Source organism: Coenobita brevimanus, chromosome 5, assembly GCF_032717465.1.
Source record: "Coenobita brevimanus isolate Jiangsu-jjx chromosome 5, ASM3271746v2, whole genome shotgun sequence".
Classification (NCBI taxonomy): Eukaryota; Metazoa; Arthropoda; class Malacostraca; order Decapoda; family Coenobitidae; genus Coenobita; species Coenobita brevimanus.
In genome coordinates this window covers 3,261,266-3,286,659 of record NC_136958.1, presented here as the reverse complement: position 1 = coordinate 3,286,659, position 25,394 = coordinate 3,261,266, and the positions used below count along the sequence as shown (strand labels likewise).

General features: G+C 40.0%; 1 protein-coding gene across 1 annotated transcript in view; it reads left to right on the top strand.

Annotated features, from left to right (window-relative positions):
- The window catches only part of LOC145397849 (uncharacterized), a 132,510-nt gene that overhangs the window by 10,376 nt on the left and 96,740 nt on the right, over positions 1 to 25,394 (top strand). Inside the window, exon 2 of the mRNA XM_080270887.1 lies at positions 18,783 to 18,800. Coding sequence (XP_080127013.1) covers positions 18,783 to 18,800 — 18 coding nt within the window. The remainder of the gene's footprint in view (positions 1 to 18,782; positions 18,801 to 25,394) is intronic.

Here is a 25,394-nt window from a genome sequence, read left to right as displayed (position 1 = left end):
GAAAAAAACATATCCGGAACGAAAAAAATAAACCCATTCGGGAACCAAAAGTGTCTACAAACGAAAAATTTATCCACGAACGTATAAAAGAGTGTCCAAGAACGAAAAATACCGTCCAGGAACGTAAGAAAAGGAGGGTCCAAGAACGAAAAATACTGTTCAGGAACGTAAGAAAAGGAGGGTCCAAGAACGAAAAATACTGTCCAGGAACGTAAGAAAAGGAGGGTCCAAGAACGAAAAATACTGTTCAGGAACGTAAGAAAAAAGGGGGATGTCCAAGAACGAAAAATACTGTCCAGGAACGTAAAAAAAAGGTGGGATGTCCAAGAACGAAAAATACTGTCCAGGAACGTAAAAAAAAGGTGGGGTGTCCAAGAACGAAAAATACTGTTCGGGAACGTAAAAAAAGGTGGGGTGTCCAAGAACGAAAAATACTGTTCAGGAACTAAAAAAAAAAAAAAGGGGGGTGTCCAAGAACGAAAAATACTGTTCAGGAACTAAAAAAAAAAAAAAAGGTGGGGTGTCCAAGAACGAAAAATACTGTCGTGAAACGTAAGGAAAAATGGGGGGGGGGCCAGGAACGAAAAATACTGTCCAGGAACGTAAAAAAAAAAAAAGATGGGGTGTCCAAGAACGAAAAATACTGTCCAGGAACTAAAAAAAAAAAAAAAGGGGTGGGTGTCCAAGAACGAAAAATACTGTCCAGGAACTAAAAAAAAAAAAAAAAAAAAAAGGGGGGTGTCCAAGAACGAAAAATACTGTCGTGGAACGTCAGGAAAAATGGGGGGGGGGTCCAGGAACGAAAAATACTGTCCAGGAATGTAAAAAAAAAAGGGGGGGTGTCCAAGAACGAAAAATACTGTCCAGGAACGTAAAGAGGGGGGGGGTGTCCAAGAACGAAAATGTCCAAAAAAAGTCAAGAACAAAAAGTGTCCAAAAACAAAAAATAAAAACAAAACGGGGAGGTGTCCAAGAGCGAAAAAACTGTCCAGGAAAGAAGTAAATCACGGCTTCACTCTTTCCTTATCTTTCTTTTTTATTATTATTTTTTTAAATCTTGCTATCTCCAGACGATTTCGTAATGGATTAGGGATACTTTTCCAAACGCAGGGTAATATGTAGTTTCCCTATATATACTTTTTCAAACGGAGGAAATTATATATAAGCTTTCAAAAAACTGGCAAAAATGGAAGACAACTCTCCTAATTTTTTTCTGAATACCCGAACAGATAAAGGAAAAACAAATGAGTACAAAAATAATCCATACACCAGATTACATGCGTCCTCCATTCATAAAAAATCTGTAACAGTTGGACTTGACCTGTAGGGTGAATAAACAAAAATAAAAAATAAAAATACATTGGATGGCAGAATGAATGAAAAATTTGATAAGAAATTTGGACACAGGTTTCCATAACTCGCGTCTGTATGGTTATTAAGAGGTGCTAAGAATATAATTAGAATCCATTGTATTGAAGGGGTGAAAAAGGGGGAAGAACAGTGGCAGGAAGGAAAAGTGTTGGGGAATATAAGAGGCTTAGAATGAAGGAAAAAGAATCTGTAATAATAATAATAATAATAATAATAATAATAATAATAATAAAAAAAATAATAATAACAGTAACAATAACAATAGTAATAATAATAATATTAATAATAATAATAATAATAATAATAATAATTACAACACTACTGTTTTATTCTACTTAACGCAACCTCCTTCAGTTGGGTCATAGGAGCCGGGGGTAGGAGTGTAAAATAATCTATAATCTCTTCACTCTAACTTGGCTTAAATTTTGCCCTCTCTATCTTGACTGCTGGGCTGTAACAAGGGATTAGCGCTAGAATACGGTTCTAGTCACGAAGAAGTGCTATGGAAAGGGTGTACAGCTGTAGTACTGTCATATTTTTTGCTACTGAGACACATGAAATAAGCTGAAAAATGACGAAAATCTGGGCCAGGTTAAGGTGAAAGAATTATAGGTAGGTACGTAGGTAGGGAGGTAGGTAGGTAGGTAGGTAGAGAGAGAGAGAGAGAGAGAGAGAGAGAGAGAGAGAGACCGTGGATCAATATCATTCATGTAGGACTCTGTTGTTAAGCAAGGGAATGGTGCGATAGGCCAAGCTTTTTGTGAATAGTGTAGGGGGGGGAGGTGACAGATGGAGGGCAGGGGAAGGGGTGGAAGGGGAGGGGAAGGGGTGGAAGGGTAGGGGAAGGGGAGAGGAGAGGTGAGGAGTGGGAGGGGAGAAAGACTGAGTAATGGATAGTAGGAGTGGTGTGATTGGCAGGGAGGGTGTGGGTAGCGAATGGGGTGTGGAGGAGTGATCTGCAGAGGAGGATGTGGAAGAGGCAAGAAGAGGTGTGGAGAGGATGTGGATGGGTGTGAAAGAGGTAGTAGTGGCGATCAAGAGGTGTTGGTAGTGGAGGATGTGGGTGTGTGTGCGGGGAGGGGGCGAACGTGTAGAATCATTTGGATGGGTTGACGATGAGCTCTGTGTGTGTGTGTGTGTGTGTGTGTGTGTGTGTGTGTGTGTGTGTGTGTGTGTGTGTGTGTGTGTGTGTGTGTTGATGAAGGTGGCTGAGGGGGTGAATGTGCCAAGGAGAGGGATTAGAAGAGGTATTAGTAAATATATAGGTGTCAGTATGAGGAGGGGAGAATGAGAGAAAGGGCAATGTGTGGATGGGATGTGGGAAGCATTATGTGGATGGGATGTGGGAAGCAGTATGTGGATGGGATGTGGGAAGCAGTATGTGTGAATGGGACAGGGATGTGGATGGAGTGGAGACTGAGGCATGTGGATGGGGCAGGGAGACTGAGGTGTACTGTGAGGGAGCACTGAGAAGGAAATTAAGAGTAGATTATATACAAGAGAAAATCAACATAAGGTACTGCAATATTGAACAGGTAAAGGTGATCTTCTTAAATGATGAGAACACAGGTAAAGTAATATCATAATCGATCCCTTTCCTCCCCTCTACACCTACTCGTACGTCATCTAGGTCTTTGTGCACCCCCCCTTCACCATCCTCCCATCCCCTCCCTCCTCATCCCTCTATCCCCCACCATACCACCTACTCTTCCCTGCCATTACAGCTCCCCTCTCTTCAACCCCACTATCTCCTCCTCTCCCCACTATCCAGCACCCTCCCGCACTCACTTCATCCCACTTATCCCTCTTCACATTCCTTCATCCCACTTCTATCTCGCATCCCTTTCATCCCACTCTTCCTATCTCGCACCCCTTCATCTCACTTCTATCTCGCACTCCTTCATCCCTCTCCCATACCTCATCCCTTCATCCCATCTACTCTTTCTCGCCCCACCACTTTCTCTCTCTCTCCCCTCCCCTATACTAATACATGGACTAATGCCGTCAGTCACTTCGGGGTCTCGTGGCCTAATTTTCTGGCTCATCTTCTCTGCTACCTATTTTGATCATTGCACTTTAACCCTAGCAGACTTGCGTTCCACCCCGACCATAAATAAATCTGCTAGTCTGGGTAGAGTTTGGTGAGGTGAGGTGAGGTGATGAGGTGAGGTGATGAGGTGAGATGAGGTGAGGTGAGGTGAGGTGAGGTGAGGTTAGGCGAGGCGAGGTTAGAGTGTTCGTTAGTTAGTTAGGTGAATTTGATTCTTTTCATTTTCCTTTTCTTCATGATTTTTTTTTTTTTGTGTGTGTCCGACTCCGGGCATAGGCTTCACAGCCTGCTCTCAAGGTCCAGTAGTCCTTTTACATACCATACACCTCTACATGTCACCACTTCGGCGCTAGCACCCATCGTCCATATTGAATAGCCTACAATGCTAGGGCTGTCTCATACAGGACTGGTGTATTGGTATTAGCGGGGGTATTTTTACGACATGTCGGCGGGTCTTTTGGTAGATCAGTAAAGTATGATTTTTAAGAAATTCAAATCCTTAAACTGTTACCTGCCCCAGCGGGGTTTGAGCCTGGGTCCGGTAGGACTGCAGGCCGCCTCTCTACCGATTGAGCCTCCGCCTCCCCCATATCTTCCATTCCCATTGCAAATAACCTGTTCATGGAATTTTTTCAGGAGGGTACTGAAAAGCGCGTGATTTACGACAAAAAAAATGGATATAAAACTCGAACAAATCACACAGAAAAAAACAGAGAAAAATGTAGGTTTCGCATTCAAAATGCGGCGAGGTCGAAATGGAAAATTACCTAAAAATAAATAGAGAGAGATGATGAAAGACAGTGAAAGACCGAGATAGGGAGTGCACAGGTGTGAGGAGGGGGGAGGGGAAGGGGAGAAAGGGGGAAGGGGAGACTGAGGGAGGGAAGAACTTGGGTAGGAGGGGAGATGGGGAATAGGTGGAGGGGGAAAGGGAGCTGAGGAAGGGTAGGCCAGGGGAGAAGGGAGGGGAGGGGGAGTGGGTTGAAGAGAAGGGAAGAGAGGGAGGTGGCAGTAGGAGGCTCTCTCTAACACCTGTGACACCCTTTCCAACACCCAACTCAAAATCAACTGCTCATGGATTTCCAACAATTTTTATTTTTCCAGCATCACCCCTTCAGTACGACGCCCCATAATCCTCTTTATTGCCAACTGTACTGACAACCTTCATGTTTCCACCAACTCTAACCCCACAACTTCTTTTCTGCCAACATTTGCCAACGTCACCCCCCCCCCTTTCATTACGCTATTTTACTCTCGCTACTGACAACTGTGCTGCCAACTTTTCCACTTCCAACAGTTCAAACTCCGCAACTTCTCCATTTCTGCCAACATTTACCAACATCACCCCTTCATTACGACGTCCCCTATGCTTTTCTTCTTCTGTTTATGGTTACATGCCTTAAGCCCGGAGAGGGTGGCCACAAACAAATCGCCTCCTTGTCATTCTGTCCTCCGGGATCACGCTGCCCTCTCTCCAGCTCACACCCCTCTCAACTCTCTCTCTCTCCTTTTCTTGCTACTTTTACGTAGCTCAGTGGCAGGAAAGGACAATACCAGACCTCAAAATCCATTCCACAGCACTTCCTCGTGACTAGCATCATATCCTAGTGCAAATCTATCGTCACTACTCGGCATTCAAGACGGAGAGACGGTATTTTTAGGACAAGTTTGAGTAAAAAGGATATATCATTACAGCTAATCTCCCAACACTATCGCCAATATTTCCAACAATCGCCAAATATTTCCAACAATCGCCAAATTCTTCCAACACTATCGCCAATTTTTTCCAACACTATCGCCAATTTTTTCCAACACTATCGCCAAATTTTTCCAACACTAACGCCAATTTTTTCCAACACTTTCTATAATTTTTTCCAACACTTCCTACAATGATTCCAACACTTCCAATAATTTTTTCCTACAATTTTTTTTCCAACACTTCCTACAATTTTTTCCAACACTTCCAATAATTTTTTCCAACACTTCCTACAATTTTTCCAACACTGTCGCCAATTTTTTTTCCAACACTTCCTACAATTTTTTTTCCAACACTTCCAATAATTTTTTCCAACACTTCCTACATTTTTTTTTTCCAACACTTCCTACGATTTTTTCCAACACTTCCTACAATTTTTTTTCCAACACTTCCTACAATTTTTTTTCCAACACTTCCTACAATTTCTTCCAACACTTCCTACAATTTTTTCCAACACTTCCTACGATTTTTTTTCCCAACAATACCGCCATTTTTTTTTTTTTTTAACAACCCCTCCAATTTCTTCCAACACTACCATTAACACAATCTCTCTCTCTCTCTCTCTCTCTCTCTCTCTCTCTCTCTCTCTCTCTTTCTCTCTTACAACATCGTCATCTTTTCCAACACTATACCGTCAAATTTTCCAACACTTCATTTTGTTTGGCCCCTTTTTTTTTTCCAACATTACATCATCAATTTTTCCAACACTTAATTTTCTTCCAGCACTTCAGCCATTTATTTCCAACATTTATGCAAACTGTGCCAACCATTCCTCTTACCATTTCCAACACTACCACCATTTTCTTCCAACACTACCGGAAATTTTTCAATATTAACGCAATTTTCTTCCAACACTGCCACCAGTTTTTTTTCCAACATTACCATCATTTACCTTTTAAACACTACGGTCACAGCCAACATTACCGCAAGCTCTGCCAACACTACCGCAAATATTTTCCAACTCTAACGCAATTATTTCTCCAACATGAACGCCAATCTTTCCAACAGTAAAGCCAATTTTTTCCCAACACTAACGCCAATTATCCCCAACAGTAACGCGATTTTTTTCCCCAACAGTAACGCCAATTCTCCCCCCCCCCCTTCCCCCAAACAGTTACTCATTTTTTTCTAACAGTAACGCCATCTTTCAACGGTTACGCCAACTTTTCTCCCCAATAGTACTGTCAATTAATTTTTCCAACAGTAACGCCAATCATTTCCACCAGTTCCGCCAATTATTTCCAGCATTTCTAATAACTACATTAATTTATTCATTCCAGTGATATTTTTTTTTTATTCTTTACCTCCAGACGATTTTATTCGGCTCCCTAACACTTCTTCCTAAGCGATTTATTTTGGTTATTACACCTAGCCGTAGTGAAGGGGTTAAGACTATGGCTCGTTTTCTCATAAGGAATCTCCCTAAACACATCTCCCTAAGCGATTTATTATGCTTATTACACCTTGCCTTCTGTGTACCTGAACTCTATATCGCCTTTTTCAGCATAAACAAGGAGAGAGAGAGAGAGAGAGAGAGAGAGAGAGAGAGAGAGAGAGAGAGAGAGAGAGAGAGAGAGAGAGAGAGAGAGAGAGAGAGAGAGAGAGAGAAATCCAAAACTAAATCGGTAAGGAGGAGGTGTCACGGAGCTTCCTTACCCGCTGAGAATAACAGCCAGTATCTGGTGTCTTGAGTTCGAAAAAGTTCATAAAAGATGATTATAAGAGTCTGGAGATGGAGCGAAAATATGTCATCGGACTGAAGGGGTTGACTTGGAAATTATATACCAAGGCCTTTTCATAAACATATCTTTATCTATCTATCTATCTATGTCTATCACCTACCTACCTACCTACCTACCTACCTGCCGCTCTGTCTGTACCTACCTACCTATCTGCCTCTGTCTGTACCTACCTACCTACCTACTTACCTATCTATCTGTCTATCTATCTATCGCCAGACGCCTTAATCCTGTAATGGGTGGCCACAAACAAATCTCCTCCAAGTCACCCTGTCCTTCACCACTAGGCCGCCCTATCTCCAACTCACACCCCACTCTCTCATACACTTCTCTAGCCATACCGTATCACCAACACAAATTCTCTTCTCTCTCTCTCTCTCTCTAACAAAAAACGAGGAAAAAATAAAAAAAATCGGCAACTTTTTCCAAAATTACCAGCGATTTTTCCAACACTTGCCAACACAAGGGATAATTTCTCTCTCTCTCTCTCTCTCTCTCTCTCTCTCTCCTTTTGACTTTTTTCCCTAGCGTTCACCAGTTCTATGCAAACATTACTAACATTATTGCCTATTTTATTGAAACAACTGCAAATTTGTCTAACATTGCTAATTTTTAAGCAATAATAATAATAATAATAATAATAAATAATAATAATAATAAAACTAAATAAATAAATGAATAAAGCGTATCTTGGCACCATGACTGAAGAATTATCAAAACAAATCAATCACACTTGTACCTCTGCCTACCTAGCACCCTATATTTGCCGATTTATTTTTTTCCTAAGCAGCTACTAATAAATTACAAAAACAACTAGAGAGCACCCCGAGAGCGCATACCTCCGCCAACGCCACTGTCACCGAAACTTTAAGAATATTAGTTTGGGGTCTATGCCATGATAATAAGCATGGATGTAGAAGTAAGTCCGCAAAATTACCCTATCTCGCAATGTTAACAACCCCCCTCCCCCCAAAAAAAAAAAAAAAAAAAAAAATGGGTCCGCATCTCGATTCGAACCCATCTCAAAATCTAATCAACCTTTCCGTGGCCATTGAGCTACCCCTCCTGAAAATCTCATCGCAATTCGCCTGTAACTTTTTAAAATATTTAGCGGACAGACAGACGAGGGTGATCACATAACCTCCTCCCAACTTCGCTGCGGAGGTAACAATAATGCTATCATTACAGGGTTGTACATATATCACAATGTTTCATCCACGTTTCAGAATGTTAAGTCCTGTATGTAGCATGAAATACAATCAGTGTAGGATGTATGTAGCGCGAAATACAATCAGTGTAGGATGTATGTAGCGCGAAATACAGTGTAGGATGTAGCCTATGTAGCGCGAAATACAAACAATGTAGCCTATGTAGCGTGAAATACAAACAATGTAGGATGTATGTAGCGCGAAATACAAACAGTGCAGCGAGAAATACAAACAGTATGTATGTAGCGCGAAATACAAAGTGTAGCGCGAAATACAAACAGTGTAGGATGTATGTAGCGCGAAATACAAACAGTGTACGATGTATGTAGCGCGAAATACAAACAGTGTAGCGCGAAATACAAACAGTGTAGCGCGAAATACAAACAGTTTAGGATGTCTGTAGCGCGAAATACAAACAGTGTAGGATGTATGTAGCGCGAAATACAAACAATGCACGAAGAACAGACTAAAAGAAATGAACTCCGCGTGTTGAAGTTGACATTAATTTTCTCTTTAATATTACCTGAAGCTTCACCTATACTTCCGCCAACTTCACCTATACTTCCGTCAACTTCACCTATACTTCCGTCAACTTCACCTATACTTCCGCCAACTTCACCTATACTTCCGTCAACTTCACCTATACTTCCGTCAACTTCACCTATACTTCCGTCAACTTCACCTATACTTCCGCCAACTTCACCTATACTTCCGTCAACTTCACCTATACTTCCGCCAACTTCACCTATACTTCCGCCAACTTCACCTATACTTCCGTCAACTTCACCTATACTTCCGCCAACTTCACCTATACTTCCGTCAACTTCACCTATACTTCCGCCAACTTCACCTATACTTCCGCCAACTTCACCTATACTTCCGTCAACTTCACCTATGCTTCCGCCAACTTCACCTATACTTCCGCCAACTTCACCTATACTTCCGCCAACTTCACCTTGAAAAAAAAAAACGAACAAAAACGTCAAGGAAAAAAAACAGCAGAAAAAATGATGAGTAAATACCGTAATGGAAAAACATGAAAGAAAAAGTATATTATAAAACTGAGGAAATTATAAAATATAAAACAGAAAATACAATAGATCAATAATGGTAAGAATTAGGAAAGAAATATATGGGATGAAGAATGCAACTGAAGAGGAATGAAAAAAGAAACAAAGGCTATACAATGCACAAATAAAAGTGAGAGAAAAAAAATGACTTAAAAAAATATACACGAATCCAACAAAAACAAGAAAAAGACGAAAAAGGTGAACATCTGCACAAAAATAGTAACTGATATAGTCATTAAAATTCAGCGGTACTGCGCAGTGAAAAAATAAAATTGTGATTCGCTAATGACCTCCACCATTTTTATAATTACCCTAATGACTAGGAAAGAAATTATTTTTAAATATAATTAGCCTTCCGAAGCGAAAAATAATTAAGCTTTTGGGTAACTAAATTAAGAAGTTTCAGAAATAATTATAAAATTTTTCCAGCAACAGACTGACAAAATACAGATAGACTGATGAAAAGGCGTGATTCAGATGCATGAGAGATATTGAATAAACCACTAAGGAAATGGGGTTAAGTAGATGATTATTAAGGAGAGTACTAAAGATAATGTTCGTGGCAGCTGTATTTAATTTTATGTACTACTACTACTACTACTACTACTACTACTACAACTACTACTACTACTACCACCACTACTACTACTACTACTACTACTACTGCTACTACTACTACTATTACTATTACCACCACCACCACCACCACGATAATTTCTACAAGAATTGTGATTACCGCTACTGCCACCACTACTACAAATATACTAATAATTCAGTAATAATAATAATAATAATAATAATAATAATAACAATAATAATAATAATATCATTTTTCCCAGGAAAAAGATAAACACAGCCCCAACCAAGGTCACCATCCACTTCCCTAGTAACAACACAATGATAAGTTAGTCCTTATAACACTCTCATTTCTCCTCCCCCCCTTCCTCCTCCTCCTCTTCCTCCTCCTCCTCCTCCTCCTTCTACTACTACTACTTCTACTACTACTACTACTACTACTACTACTACTACTACTATTACTGCTATTACTATTCACTAAAGCTGCATCTGAACCATATATATACAATACAGCAATTTCCTTTATCTATATGCGCAGTTCATCACATTGTCGCCAGATACACTTCCATTCCCTTTCCTACTATCTCTTTCCCCCCCCTCCTCTCTCTCTCTCTCTCTTCCCTAATCTCACCTTATCTCTACCTTCTTATCCCTTACCTCTTCTCTCCTCTCAGTTTTCCTCTCACACTCTCTCTCTTCCCACCTGTCATCTCATTTCCCTCATCTTACGTCCTCCTCTCCTTTCATCTCCTCTCATCTCTCATTTTTACAAGCCTCCTTCATCTCCCTTAGCATGTAATCTCCCTTATTCTCATTTCTCTCATCTCACTCCTCTTCCCTCACCTCACTTCTGTTATCAGTCCACATACCTATTAGGCCTACCTGACACTTCTTATTCACTTCTACCAATACACTTACGCCCATATACCAGTTCACACACACACACACACACACACACACACACACACACACACACACACACACACACACACACACACACACCAGTTACCAGACTCCTCCATCGCCCTATACTAATTTACTTATACTCATCCCTACACAAATACCTACCCATTTAACACCTTCATGTCTACATACCTAATACCTGACACCTTTACCTCCTTATGCCTAATCATTTTACATCTGCCTCTCAAAATAAAATGAAAAAAATTAAAAGATAAATAAATAAAAAAAGTCCCTCATCTACTCCTCTTTCCTATCAATTAATTTAACCTGATTTAAGATATGACTCGGCCTAATACTGCTCTCTCTCTCTCTCTCTCTCTCTCTCTCTCTCTCTCTCTTGAATGCAAAGTAATGACAAAAGGTTCACAAAGAATTTGGTGTTAGTCACGAAGAAGTGCTCCTGAAAGGATGAAGAGTCAAAATATTATCTTTTTCTGCCACTAAGTTACGTGAAATAAGTTGGAAACGGAGGAAAATCTGGGCCAAGTTAAGGTGCAAGGAATATAGTCATGTACAGCTGGCAGCATATAAACCTGGTACAGCATCAGCATGTAGCAGAGGTCTAGCATTCGGTACACTTGACAACCCTGACACAGTCGCATATTTGTTGGTGACACGAATGAACAGAAGTGAGAATTATTAGCTGACAGACCAAGTATCCGTGACGCATGACCGCTGGGAATTGTAGCTAGACCTCCCCTTCACCCAGACACTGTCCCTGGTACAAGTGTGGCCAAGTGTATATCCAATTTCCCCCATGCTATATCCATCTCCCTTATCACATACTAGTCAGCATATCTCTCTCATATCAACACTAAAGATAAGACGAGATAACAAAACACTTCCTCTTATGCACCTTCAAAATTTCACTGTGTAACGAAATTTTTCACATATATTTCGTAAATCGTCATGTTGATGTTGAAGGTCCCTAATTTCTGAGGGTCACTTAAGGAATGCCTGAGGTTATTAGGTACAATTAGCCAGCATCCCATTTTAGAATGCGCGGTTACCGATTATAACAGGAAGGCCAAACACATTCAGTTCTATGAATGTGTGTGTGTGTGTGTGTGTGTGTGTGTGTGTGTGTGTGTGTGTGTGTGTGCCCCAAAGTTATTGTAAAAAATCTAAGGGACAGTTTGGGTTTGCTGCTCACATAATGCCACTCAGGGACGAGGGAGGCTGGTCACGCTCCATAAATGTGGTGAATAAATGGCCTAGCTCAGGGCCCCTACGCTCCTGATGGAGCAGAGAGAGAGAGAGAGAGAGAGAGAGAGAGAGAGAGAGGCTAAAACCATATAATTATTCAAAACTCAATTATCCCTAGCAGTGAGAGGATTAACGGTGATAATTTTTATAAAAACAATAGATATTATTATTATTATTATTATTATTATTATGCTCAACGTACAATTATGAGAAATGATGTAAAACACTTGGAACAGAAAGTGTTGTGAGAAAATGAAATTAACAACATTAATAACAACAGGATTGCCAACAACAAAATAATAACATTAAAATTTACTGAGTACATTATTACTACTACTGCTGCTGCTGCTGCTGCTGCTGCTGCTAATAATAATAATAATAATAATAATAATAATCCCAATTCCTACGCAAATACCACCACCACCACCACCAATAATAATAATAATAATAATATTAATTCATCCATCCATCATCCAATCCTATGTTGCCCCATAGAGGAGCGTAGGAACACGGGGCTAGGCAAGTTGGTCCTGACATTTAAGATGTGAGTCACAAGCCTCACTCATCCTTGGGTGTCATTACGAGAGCAATAAACCCCAACCATCCCTTGGATATAAACCTACAGAGGCTCAATCAGCTTGGAGCACCTTAATTACCAACTAAATAATAATAATAATAATATCTATCTATCTATCTATTGCCAGAAGCCATAATCCCGTAAGGGGTGGCCATCTGACTTTGAGTTATTTGTTTTACGGGGAGGGGCACTAACCCTCCACCAACCCATTTGCTGACAAGTAGGGAGCACGTATGGTTTGGTTATATGGTTAACACCCAGCGTTGTAAATGGTTTCCTGGCTTACAGGAAACCATTAGGCTTGTCACTCAATGTAAAGCCACCTGTAAAGGAAAGAAAAGCAATAAGAAGTGGCAGGAAAGATTGGAGAAATAGGAAGAGAGGAGGGCAGGCACAGAAAAAGAATGACAAAGGCTAAGGAAGAAGTAGGCGGCACTACATCAAGTGAGTGGATGATGGTCGCCACCACCTATAATAGCAATAATAATAAATCGCTGCACAAGGCCATACTTTCGATTTTCCGTTCAGATAACACAAGTCACATTGATCTACAAAGCATTTTTATCTTATCAGCTTATCAGAACACAAAGACATGTCGAGAGTAGCAATATTACTATTACACCCCATACTATAGCGCTCACAGTATTTTCACAGTGATTATTATTATTATTATTATTATTATTATTACTACTACTACTACTATTATTATTATTGTTATTAGTAGTAGTAGGATTGACTGTTACTACTATATTATACACGATGATGATTGGACCATAAACCAAGTAGGCATTTTCAAACCTATACCGTTATTATTATTATTATTATTATTATTAAACTATAACACCCAGTCGTCAGTTTTATAATAATGCAACAATTATTAATGTAAAATTGTCCAACGGTAGCCTGAAAAATATATGTAGTTTTTTCACTTAAACCTGGCCCAGATTTTTGTCCCTAGCAGCTTATTTCACGTAGCTAAAAAAAAAAAAAAAAAAAAATGCTACGATTCTCCTTTCCATTGCACTTCTTCGTGACAAGCATCATTTTCAAGCATTAACCTCTTGCTACAACTCAGCATTCAAGAGGGAAGAACGGCAATTTGTCACCAAGTTAGGGCAATATTTGGGGGGAAATTGCCAAGTTAGAGGAAAACCGGAGGAATATTGCCAGTTCTCGATCTGTCCATCTGTATTCTCGTCGGTAAATGAAGCTCCCCAACACCTGTCCCTAAGCGATTTATTTTGGTTATTACACCTTGCCGTCCTCTTCTATGTTACTTATCACCAGACTCTATAAACAACGGACAAAACGCTATTAGCCAGACGACTCCCAAAAATAAATCGGTAAGGAACAGGTGTTAGGGAGAATGCGCGACCCTGTTCTTCACCCCAATTCCGTCTCCCAGAACACGCCCCTACGCTAATCACCCCCGAACCACCCCGTAACAGCCAGTTCAGGGTAGTTTGAGCTGCGAATTGGGTAGTTAGGAGGTTAATGAGGGCGCGAACCGTACAGAATGAAACCCCGAACCATTTAACCTCTAGGACCGTATCGCCTCTTCCTTAGCGATTTATTTTTGGATACAGGAAATATAAAACCCCGAACCAATTAACCTGTAGCACCGTAAAGCCTCTTCCTTAGTGATTTATTCCTGGATACAGGCATAAAAAAAAAAAAACGAACCAATTAACCTGTAGGACCGTATCGCCTCTTCCTTAGCGATTTATTTTTGGATAGGGGTAATATAAACCCCCGAACCAATTAACCTGTAGGACCGTAAAGCCTCTTCCTCAGTGATTTATTTCTGGACACGGGTATAAAAAAAAACGAACCAATTAACCTGTAGGGCCGTATCGCCTCTTCTTTAGTGATTTATTTTTGGATACAGGGATAATAAAACCACGAACCAATTAACTATAGCATCGTATTCCCTCTTCCTTAACGATTTATTTTTGGATACAGGTATAGTAAAACCCCAATTAACCTCCTGTCCATAATCTCGTCGATTATGGAAGCTTCCTAGCACCTCTTCCTTAGCGATTTATTTTTGGGGTACGGGTGGCTAATATCGCTTTGTATGTTATGCTGAAAATGGTGGTGAAGGAATGACTGACACAGAAGAGGGCAGTAAGGTGTAATAGGGAAAATAAATCGCTTAGGAAGAGGCGTTAGGGAGCTTCCTTAACGACGAGAGTACCTGCCCAAAACAAAGCTGAGTTTTTATTTTCATTTATTATTTATTTATTTATTTTCTTGATAATGTCAGACCTGTTTATTCGTCACTATAATTCGTTCACTTGGCCCAAATTTTCGTCCTTTTGCAACTTATTTCACATAGCTCAGTGGCAGAAAAGTACAATACTGTGGCTCAACATCCTTCCTGTAGCACTTCTTCGTGACTAGCATCATATTCTAGCATTACTCTCTTGCTTAAACTCAGTACTCAAGATAGATGGATGGATTTTTTTTTTCTTTTTGACAAGGTAAAGTGAACGAAACAGCAAAATAACTCAGGGAAAAGGTATACTACGGCTCTACATCATTTTTTTGTAGCACTTCTTCGTGACTAGCATCATAATGTAGCGTTAATCTCTTGTTAAAACTCAGGATTCAAGATAAAGGGAAGGATTTTTTTTTTACGAGTTAATGTGAACAGACCATACCCCCCCAAAAAAAAAAAAAAAAAAAACTCAAGGAAAAGGTGTTACGAAAAGATATATATGGTCGTAGTTTTTAATTCATTTATTTATTTATTTATTTACTACAGAGGAATATTAAAAAAGAGTCATGAAAATTCCCCACCACGTAAATACCTGGGCCCGTATTCTCGTCGGTTGAGGAAGCTCCCTAACACCTTTTCTTAAGAGATTTATTCTTCTTATTACACCTTGTTGTCCTCTTCTGTGTTATATAAATCCTTCTGATGTCTTCATACTCCGCATAAATAACATACAAAAGGATATAAACCAGCCATACCCATGGTGCTGTATAAATTATTATTATTATTATTATTATTATTATTATTATTATTCATCGTTGTTATCATTATTATATTATTATTATTATTATTCATCGTTGTTGTTATTATTATTATTATTATTATTATTATTCGTAATGGGCAGCAACATCGCTCAATTAAGAGTAATCATAATACCGGCAACTTTTTAATACCCTAGCACTGTTAATAATTATTTTAACAAAATAAAACAAGCGGTACATTTACAATACATTATCTATCTATCCATCTATCTATCTATCTACCCATGTCTATCTACAGTATATCAATTGCCTAACGCCGCATCCAGTGGTGGCTTCGACAAAAGGGTATCTGAATATTTTTGTCCCTATTCAGTAACGACATTTTACTACGACACTCTACCTCCCCCCCCTCATACCTTCCCTCACCTGGTCTTTCGTACCTGGTCTCCATCTTCCTCTCCTCCTTCTCCCAGGTATATGACAAAGATAGCGTATAGAAGCAACCTCTCACACACACACACACACACACACACACACACACACACACACACACACACACACACACACACACACACACACAGCTACCTAAAAAGACGAATTCCAGTAAAACACACAAGAAAAGACACACACACACACACTGGAGACTACATAAAAAATACTTACATAGCACAAACGTACCCAAAAACACACATGGAAATAGATAACGCAGATAGATAAACGCAGATAAAAACGATAATTGTATTTGAAGCTCTAAATAGGCACTGAAAAGAACTATCTATCTATCTATATCTATCTATTGCCAGACGCCTTAATCCCGCAAGGGGTGGCCACAAACAAATCGCCTCCATGAAATCGCAACATAACAAAAAAAACTCAAAACCAAAATTATATCACGTTACCTGGACGGACATGACCAAAAAAAAAATCTTAACACGTTCACTCTGGCGACTTATCTTTCATTATATTCTTACTTGTATTATAATATTATATTGAACTTCGACTTCTCGTACTGAAAGGGTTAAAAATAGTTATACCTAATCTCAGTCGCGAAAAATCTCCATTAAGATGAATAAAATCGTCTGAAGGTGCAGAGAGAGAGAGAGAGAGAGAGAGAGAGGTGGAGAATGGAAGCGTTGATAGGCTAGGTGGACAGACAACTGAGAGAGAGAGAGAGAGAGAGAGAGAGAGAGAGAGAGAGAGAGAGAGAGAGAGAGAGAGAGAGAGAGAGAGAGAGAGAGAGAGAGAGAGAGAGAGAGAGAGAGACGAACTATTGACTGATTACCACAATATCCTGTTATGGTTTAATTCACATGCTTTTCACATCAACAAAATAAACAGTAAAGATAAAGGGAATATTAACTCATTATTCTATATTATTTATGTATTTCTAAGAACGACACAGATTAGAAATTAACATGCGATCGGATATTAACCTCTGCTCTTTCTCTCTCTCTCTCTCTCTCTCTCTCTCTCTCTCTCTCTCTCTCTCTCTCTCTCTCAGCTGTCTATCCACCTATCTTCTACTCCACTCACCACCATATTATCCACACTCTCTCTCTCTCTCTCTCTCTCTCTCTCTCTCTCTCTCTCTCTCGTGTGTGTGTGTGTGTGTGTGTGTGTGTGTGTGTGTGTGTGTGTGTGTGTGTGTGTGTGTGTGCGTGTGCGTGTGTGCGTGTGCCTGTGTGTGTGCGCGTGCTAATAACACATCAAATATCCTACATACCAATATTACCCTCAATATTCTCATTTTTTTTTTACGTATTCATGTTCTGATATGACATAGATAAAAGGAATCTTAAGCTTAGTATTATCTTGTATATTGTGCTGGAGAGATTTAAAAAAAAATGCATATATAAATTATCTGTAAGGAGCGGAAATAAAGCTGAATGGAAAGGTGATCATTAGGTGTATAGGTAAAGAAAAAGACGCTTACTACAGATTTAAAGTCATCATTATCATCATCATCATCATCATCATCACCACGACCCTCTACAGTATCTCCTCCTCCTCCTCCTCCTCATTCCCATCATCATCATCATCATCATCCTTATCACGACCACCACACAACCCTCCCCCTCCCCCTCCTCCTCCTCCTCCTCCTCCTCATCATCATCATCATCATCATCATCATCATCACCATCACGACCACCGCCACCACGATCATAAATCATCATCATCATGACCACCACGAGCACCATCATCATCAACATCATCATCATCATCAACGTAATCATCATTATTAAAACACAGATTCCAACTAAAATTCCCATCTTTATATACAGAAGAGTTTGTAGAACCAGAAATTATGGACAAGAAAAATGACCGAAATACAATAATAATAATAATCTTAATTTCAACATTATTACTGACTAATTACATAATCATTGCAAGAAAATAATCATGTAAATCAACGCTCTCTCTCTCTCTCTCTCTCTCTCTCTCTCTCTCTCTCTCTCTCTCTCTCTCTCACCATATTTTCTCTTCACTTCCTCCTCTTTACTCTCTCTTCCTCTTCCCTTCCTTCTTCCTTGATTCTCTCCCTTTCGCACAACCCTCCCTCCCTTATCACCCCCTTCCCCCCATCCCCCTTTCCTCCTCCCCCAGTCACCCTTCCTCCTCCCCCCTCCCATAGAATATACTAATTTTCATTTTATTTCAGGTGCCAGGACCAGTGGAGGAGAGAATGGAAAAATTATTTGGATAAAAATGTTGAAAACTATTGCGATTAACAGAATTATTATTATCATTATTATTATTACTATTATTATTATTATTATTATTTATAATTACCTCACCTCATCTTCAAATGGGAAAAAAATCAGAACAATTATTATTATTATTATAATTATTATTACTACAGACCTAATCCCATCTTCAGATGGGAATAACGCCAGGACAAGGATTATTAATGGTTGGATTATTATTATTATTATTATTATTATTATTATTATTATTATTGTTTAAGTATTCTGAAGTCAACATAGATTTAAAGGTTTAGTAATCAGTAACAATTATAATAAAAGAGGTTCCTATTTTGTATCCCAATTAGCTATGTTAAGACGTTTACCTGTACCCTAATTACGATGTTTACCTGTATCCCAATTAAGATGGTTACCTGTACCCCAATTAAGATGTTTACCTGTACCCCATTTAAGATGTTTACCTGTACCCCATTTAAGATGTTTACCTGTACCCCAATTAAGATGTTTACCAGTACCCCAATTAAAATGTTTACCTGTACTGCCTATTTTGTGTACCTTCACTGACCCTCTTGTTTACTCTTGCAGATGCATGGTACAAGCATTGTAAGTAAACAACAACAATCGTTTTACCGGCTTTGCTTGTCTTTGCTTCCGCTTGTTGCTGTTTGTGTGTGTGTGTGTGAGTGTGTGTTTTTTTTTTAGTAAAGTGTTAGATATATCACTGTTCTGTATAAAGCACCGCTACACTTCACACTGCTATACCTCGCATTGATACACCTCATACTGTCACACCTCACGCTGCCAAACCTCACACTGCCACACTCATACTGCTACACCTCACCATGCTAAACCACACACTGCCATACCTCACACTGCCACACCATACACAACTACAACACACACTGCCAAACGATACACTGCCACACCTCATGCCATAAAATCACAATGTCACACCACACACCACACCACATACTGCCACACCACATACTGCCAAACCACATACTGTCAAACCACACCACACACTACAACTCACCACCACACCTCACACTACCACACCACACACTACTACAACTCCATACCACATCTCACACTACCACACCACACACTACTACAACTCCATACCACATCTCACACTGCCACACCACACACTACTACACCTCCCTGCCCCATCTCACACTGCCACACCACACACTAAACCTCATGTTCACCCTACACACTGCCACGCCACCCATATATTGCAATTTTTTTCCTAGCCCTGCAGAGTTTTTTTCTTTTTTTCGTGTGCTGTTTTAAATTTCTGATTATATTTACTAGTATAAAAATAACTTGTGTAAAAGAAGGATTAGAAAGCTTGTTGCACTACTCTCTCTCTCTCTCTCTCTCTCTCTCTCTAAGCTGTCTATCCACCTATCCACACCATCACCCACCACCACCATATTATCCACTCTCTCTCTGTCTCTCTCTCTCTCATATGTCTTACCTATCCACTCCTCCATGCACCACCTCCATATTTTCCCCTCTCTCTCTCTCTCTCTCTCTCTCTCTCATCTGCCTATCGACCTATCCACTCCTTCACCCACCACCTCCATATTATACTCTCTCTCTCTCTCTCTCTCTCTCTCTCTCTCTCTCTCTCTCTCTCTCTCATCTACCTATCCACCTATCCACTCCTTCACCCACCACCTCCATATTATCCCCTCTCTCTCTCTCTCTCTCTCTCTCTCTCTCTCTCTCATCTGCCTATCCACCTATCCACTCCTTCACCCACCACCTCCATATTATCCTCTCTCTCTCTCTCTCTCTCTCATCTGCCTATCCACCTATCCACTCCTTCACCCACCACCTCCATATTATCCTCTCTCTCTCTCTCTCTCTCTCTGCACCTGCTCAGCATTGCCTTATCATAACTACAATACATATAAAATTATTGAACTGTACTTAATATATTTCCTGAAGCCTGGACCTCTGCACATTTTTTTTTTTATATTAGTCTCAAATTTTTCTCACTATACAGCATAAACCTTTCTATTTCAATTTTTTTTTTTCAACTTGCTAATTTTCCATTTTTAACTATTGCAATGTATTTATATTATGGTCTGACTATGTAAACCTTGCCGTCTTTATCACTGCCCTTCCTTTATGCTGAATGGTTAATTATAGCTGTATGTACCTATGTATGTACGTATCTATCTGTCTGTCTGTCTATCTATCTATCCCTCTATCTATCTATTTATCTATTTTGGGAGAGAGAGAGAGGGGTTCCAGCTTCAATTCTTTCTCTAATTTTCGGGCGACACAGAACCCGAAAAATGAGAGAAAATAAAGGATTAGCTCTAACCTCTCTCTCTCACTCTCTCTCTCTCTCTCTCTCTCTCTCCCACTTGTAATGGATCTATCTGTCTATCCATCTATTTATCTATCTATCTATTGCTCCTATATTTGAATGTGTACGAACCTATGACGTCTAACTTTCTTGCCCGATGCTGTTATCTATCCATCCATCTATCAATCTATCTATCTATCGATCGCACCCTTCAACATTGCAATTGCTTGATGCTGAATATCTGATTAAACGTATCCTACCACTATCTTCATTACTGTCTACTGATGTTCATGTTTAATATATATAAGTATGAAGTTATAAAAATCCACATTGCAGTCTCCATCTTTGCAATTGCAGGGAAGTGGCTGTCATCATTGCAACCCATAAATACACACCCACACACACACACACAATCCCACAGTTCACCCCCCAACACAAACTACTCACCTCCACCAGCAGAGAGAGATCAATGGACAGTTACCGAAGAGATGAGTAGCATTCTCACAAAAATCTTCGAAGTGATGTTTTTTTTCTTATTTTCTGTGGCCGTCAGACGATTTTATAAAGCTGAAATTGCTAAGTCACAGACGATTTTTTTCTTATTCACTATGGCTACCGTCAGACGATTTTATTCAGCTGATGTTAGGTTACAGTAATTCACTATTATTCTCACTGTGGTTACTGTCAGACGATTTTACTCAACTGAAGTTATGTCACGGTAACTGATGGGTCTGTCATACTCAAGGCTAACTTCAGACGATAAGATGAAATGGTAGCAGCACTTAAACCAACCCTCTCGTTACGAATGACAAACGCGGTATTCTACTCTGTCCATCCCCAGACGATTTCATTAAGCTTGGGGAAGATTCACCTCAGTCACAAGGAAGCAACACAAACTAGTTCATCTCGTTCGGGTTATGTTAGAACTTTGCACTTCATCTGGTTAACTTCAGGTGATTCAGTTTAGCTCAGGAAAATCCGGTAGTTGCGCAAGGGACAGAGAGATGAAGGGTCAGTCAAGCAGAGAAGAGAAGATGTCTCAGAATTGCATCTATCAAACACACGAATCAAGTCGCAATCTATTTTTTCCAAGTCACATTCTTCCCCCAAAACAAGATCCACAACAGTCTAAGTTGCATCCAGGTCCCTATTAGTACCAAAGGATGAGCAGTGTCAACGGGGAAAGGAAAATCACAGAGAAAATCCACCCTCCATCTCACACACTCGGGGAAGAGAGAGGCGACTGTCGGGATGAACTGATGTCTGGGCGAGGCATCACGAGTCGGAAGCGCAGGATGGGGTTCGAACAGAGGCCCCGGAGTCTCGCTGGTTCGGAGGCTTTCAAATACCTCCCCTTTAGCGATTTGTTCCGCCTGATATAGCTTAGGATTGTCTTAGTAGTAATTTATGGCTTTTTAATATTAACATGATGTATAATGTTCACTTCGTAAGGGATAATGCAAAAGTAAAGTGATGAGTTAAAATGAACGAATCACCAAAGGAGTTGGAGGCTTTAAACATCTCCCCTTTAGCGATTTGTTCTGCCTAATACACCTTAGAATAATTGTCATAGTGGTTATTTATGGCTTCTTAATACTGACGCGCTCTAAAATACTCACTCGCTAGGGAATAAAAAACAAAAGTAATGGAATGGGCTAAAATAGGCGAAGCATCAAGGGAGTCGGGTGTCTTACGGTTCACGTTTATGAAGCACCGAACACTGGTATGTATTCTCATGAGAGGCTTCCTTATACCTCCTCCTTAATAACGTAAATAAAACACAATATTCTGTATATATAATCTTAAAATTATCTCATTAGTTCGTTACAGATGTTTAATAGTGACTTGTAATGCTCACTCATACATGCACTCACTCGCTTGCTCGCTCCCTCCCTCCCTAGCTCGCTCCCTCCCTCCCTAGCTCTCTCCCTCTCTCCCTCCCTCCCTCTCTCTGGAATAAACACGAGATTGAAGCGATGAAACAGTGACCGGCCGACGCATCCATCAGAATCAGGACCACTGGAGAGCGAAAGACTAACGAGGAGAATGTATGCGAGTGAAGCTGAGTGGAGGGGAGAGGGAGGGGGAGGCCGAGGATGAAATGAAGGGATGAAGTGGAGAGGTATATGAGAGAGGGGGGAGTGAGCTGGTGGCAAGGCAGTGAAGTTGCACTGGAAAGGGCGACATGGAGGCGATTTGCTTGTGGCCACCCCTTACGGAATTGAGGCATCAGGCAATTAATAGGCAGATGAATCAACCAAGATGCCTTTGTTTCTTTCTGCCCTGCGAGGACGTCTTAGGCTTCTTCCTTAGTCCCTTCATGCCGGTGACGTCTTTCTGCATTATATTAGTGCTTCCTCCTGACGATTTTATTCACCCTGAGATTTTTTTTTTTCCGAAGTGGAGGGGTTAGAGCCTTTGTTAAACCCCTCAATACGAAAGATTTCCACTAAGCTGAATGAAATCGTCTGGTCGGTAGCAAGAATAAAGTAGAAAATACCCCATTGGAATGAAGGGATTAGTTATTTATTTACCTGTATTTCTATTGGTTATTTATGCCTTTAACATCGACACAGAATGCACAAATATCGTAGTTTTTTTATGCGAGGAAAAGAGAACCAAAGGCTAGATGATTATACACGCTTGGCATAAGTAGAGTAAACACACAAATAAATGATAAATAATAAATGGTATGGGAGATGTGCTATGTGAGACTATACTCTGTTCACTTTAACTAGGCGAAAAAATGGCATCTGTCCATCTTGAAAGCCGAATTATAGCAAGAGATTAACACTAGACCACGGTGCTAGTCACGAGGAAGTGCTACGGAAATACTACAGAATTGTGTTATTGAGTTATTTTGTTACTAAGTTGCGGGAAATAACCTACAGAAAGACAGAACTCTCTGCCAAGTTTAGATGGTTGGACTATAGAATGGGCGGTGGACTACAGTCGTTGCAATTAATTTATTTTTTATTATTTCTTAACATATGTATATTTTGGTACGGTCAGCACGATATAAGTCCAGTTCATAATTATTATTATTATTATTATTACTTTAGGAACATGGAGGCAATTAATGATCAAATCCTTTCCACCTCTTCAGTGCGAGGACGCTATATATTACTGCTCCCGCCACATTACTTATCTTACGAACGTTTCCTCTTAGTGCTAAAAACGTTCCTTTCTAAAAACGTTCCCCTCCACCCCCTTCCAACATGACTATACATATTGTAATTATTGTAAGTGTTGTGCAGATTTATTCCACTCAAAACCATCGTACTGAAGGGGTTCCAACAATCGCTAGGGGGAGGGGAAGGAGGGAGAGGATGGGGTGGGAGTGGGGAAGGGTGAATGAGAAGGGAAGACAAGGGAGGAGGAGGAGGAGGAGGAGGAAAGGAGGTGAACAGGTCAGGGTTGTTCGCATATTTATGAAGAGGAAGAGGGAACACAGGATACAAAGTACGATAAGGAATCCATCTATCTATCTATCTGCCTATCTATCTGTCTCATCTATCCAGCCATCTATCTGCCTATCTATCTATCTATCTATCACACGAAGAATCTTTAGGTTAGAAATCACACGGAGAGCTCCAAAAGTTAAAAAAAAAGTGTTTATCATCCATCCATCATCCAATCCTACGTTGCCCCATGAGGAGCGTAGGAGCCCAGGGCTAGGCAGTTGGTCCTGACATTTAAGATGAGAGTGACCAGCCTCACTCATCCCTGAGTGGCATTACGTGAGCAATAAACCCCAACCACCCCTTGGCTATAAACCTTCACCGGCTCAATCCGATTGGAGCACAATAATTACCCACTAAACCACCAGGCGCCAAAATTTGGTTATATGGTTACCACCCAGCGTAGTAAATGGTTTCCTGGTGTACAGGAAACCATTTGGCTTGTCACTCAGTGTAGAGTCACCCACAGGCAGAAGGAAGAGGAAAGAATGAAGGAATGAAAGACAGAAAAGGGAGTGCAAAGGCACCCGTAGGCAGAAAGACGAGGAAAGAATGAAGGAAAGAAAGACAGAAGAAGATGGAAGGGAAGAAGGCTGGAGGAGAGGACAGGGCAGACACCCGAGAGCAGCACAACATTGAGTGAGTGGATTTTATACTAATATTAAATACAATCCAAAAAATACTATAAAGATTAACACTTACAGGAAGAAGCTGAAGGCCAAACATACCTGAAATAAAAAAAAAAAAAAAGGTAAATTATATATATTTATCGGTGTACATTCATGGGTAAATTTGAAGGTAGGAGAGAGAGAGAGAGAGAGAATGATAAACCACGACTGACTGAAAGGAAAAACAGAAAAACAATGAAGAAATATGAAAGCAATGAAAAGAGTGAACGAAAATTAAACGGATGATAAGTGAAAAGGTCAATTATAAGATGAAAGATAACAAACTGATAAAGGAATGAGAGAATTAGAAGTAAAGGAGAGGGGGAGGAGGGAATGACTGAGAAACAGGGAGGGTGAAAAATACATTATTACAAAATTAATGGTAATCAACATGGAAATCCTACTCATTATCATCATCATCAGCAGCACCATCGTCTTCATCATAATCATCATCATCATCCTGTTTTCCTTCAACATCATCATCATCATACTACCGTCCTTCATCATCATCATCATCATCATCATAATATCTTCCATCATCATCATCATAATCATCATCATCATCCTGTTTTCCTTCAACATCATCATTCTCATCACCGCACTATCTTCATTCATCATCATCATCATAATCATCATCATCATCATCATACTGTCTTCCATCATCAACATAATCATCATCATCATCATCATCATCATCATCATCATCATCATCATACTATCTTTCATCATCATCATCATGTTCTCA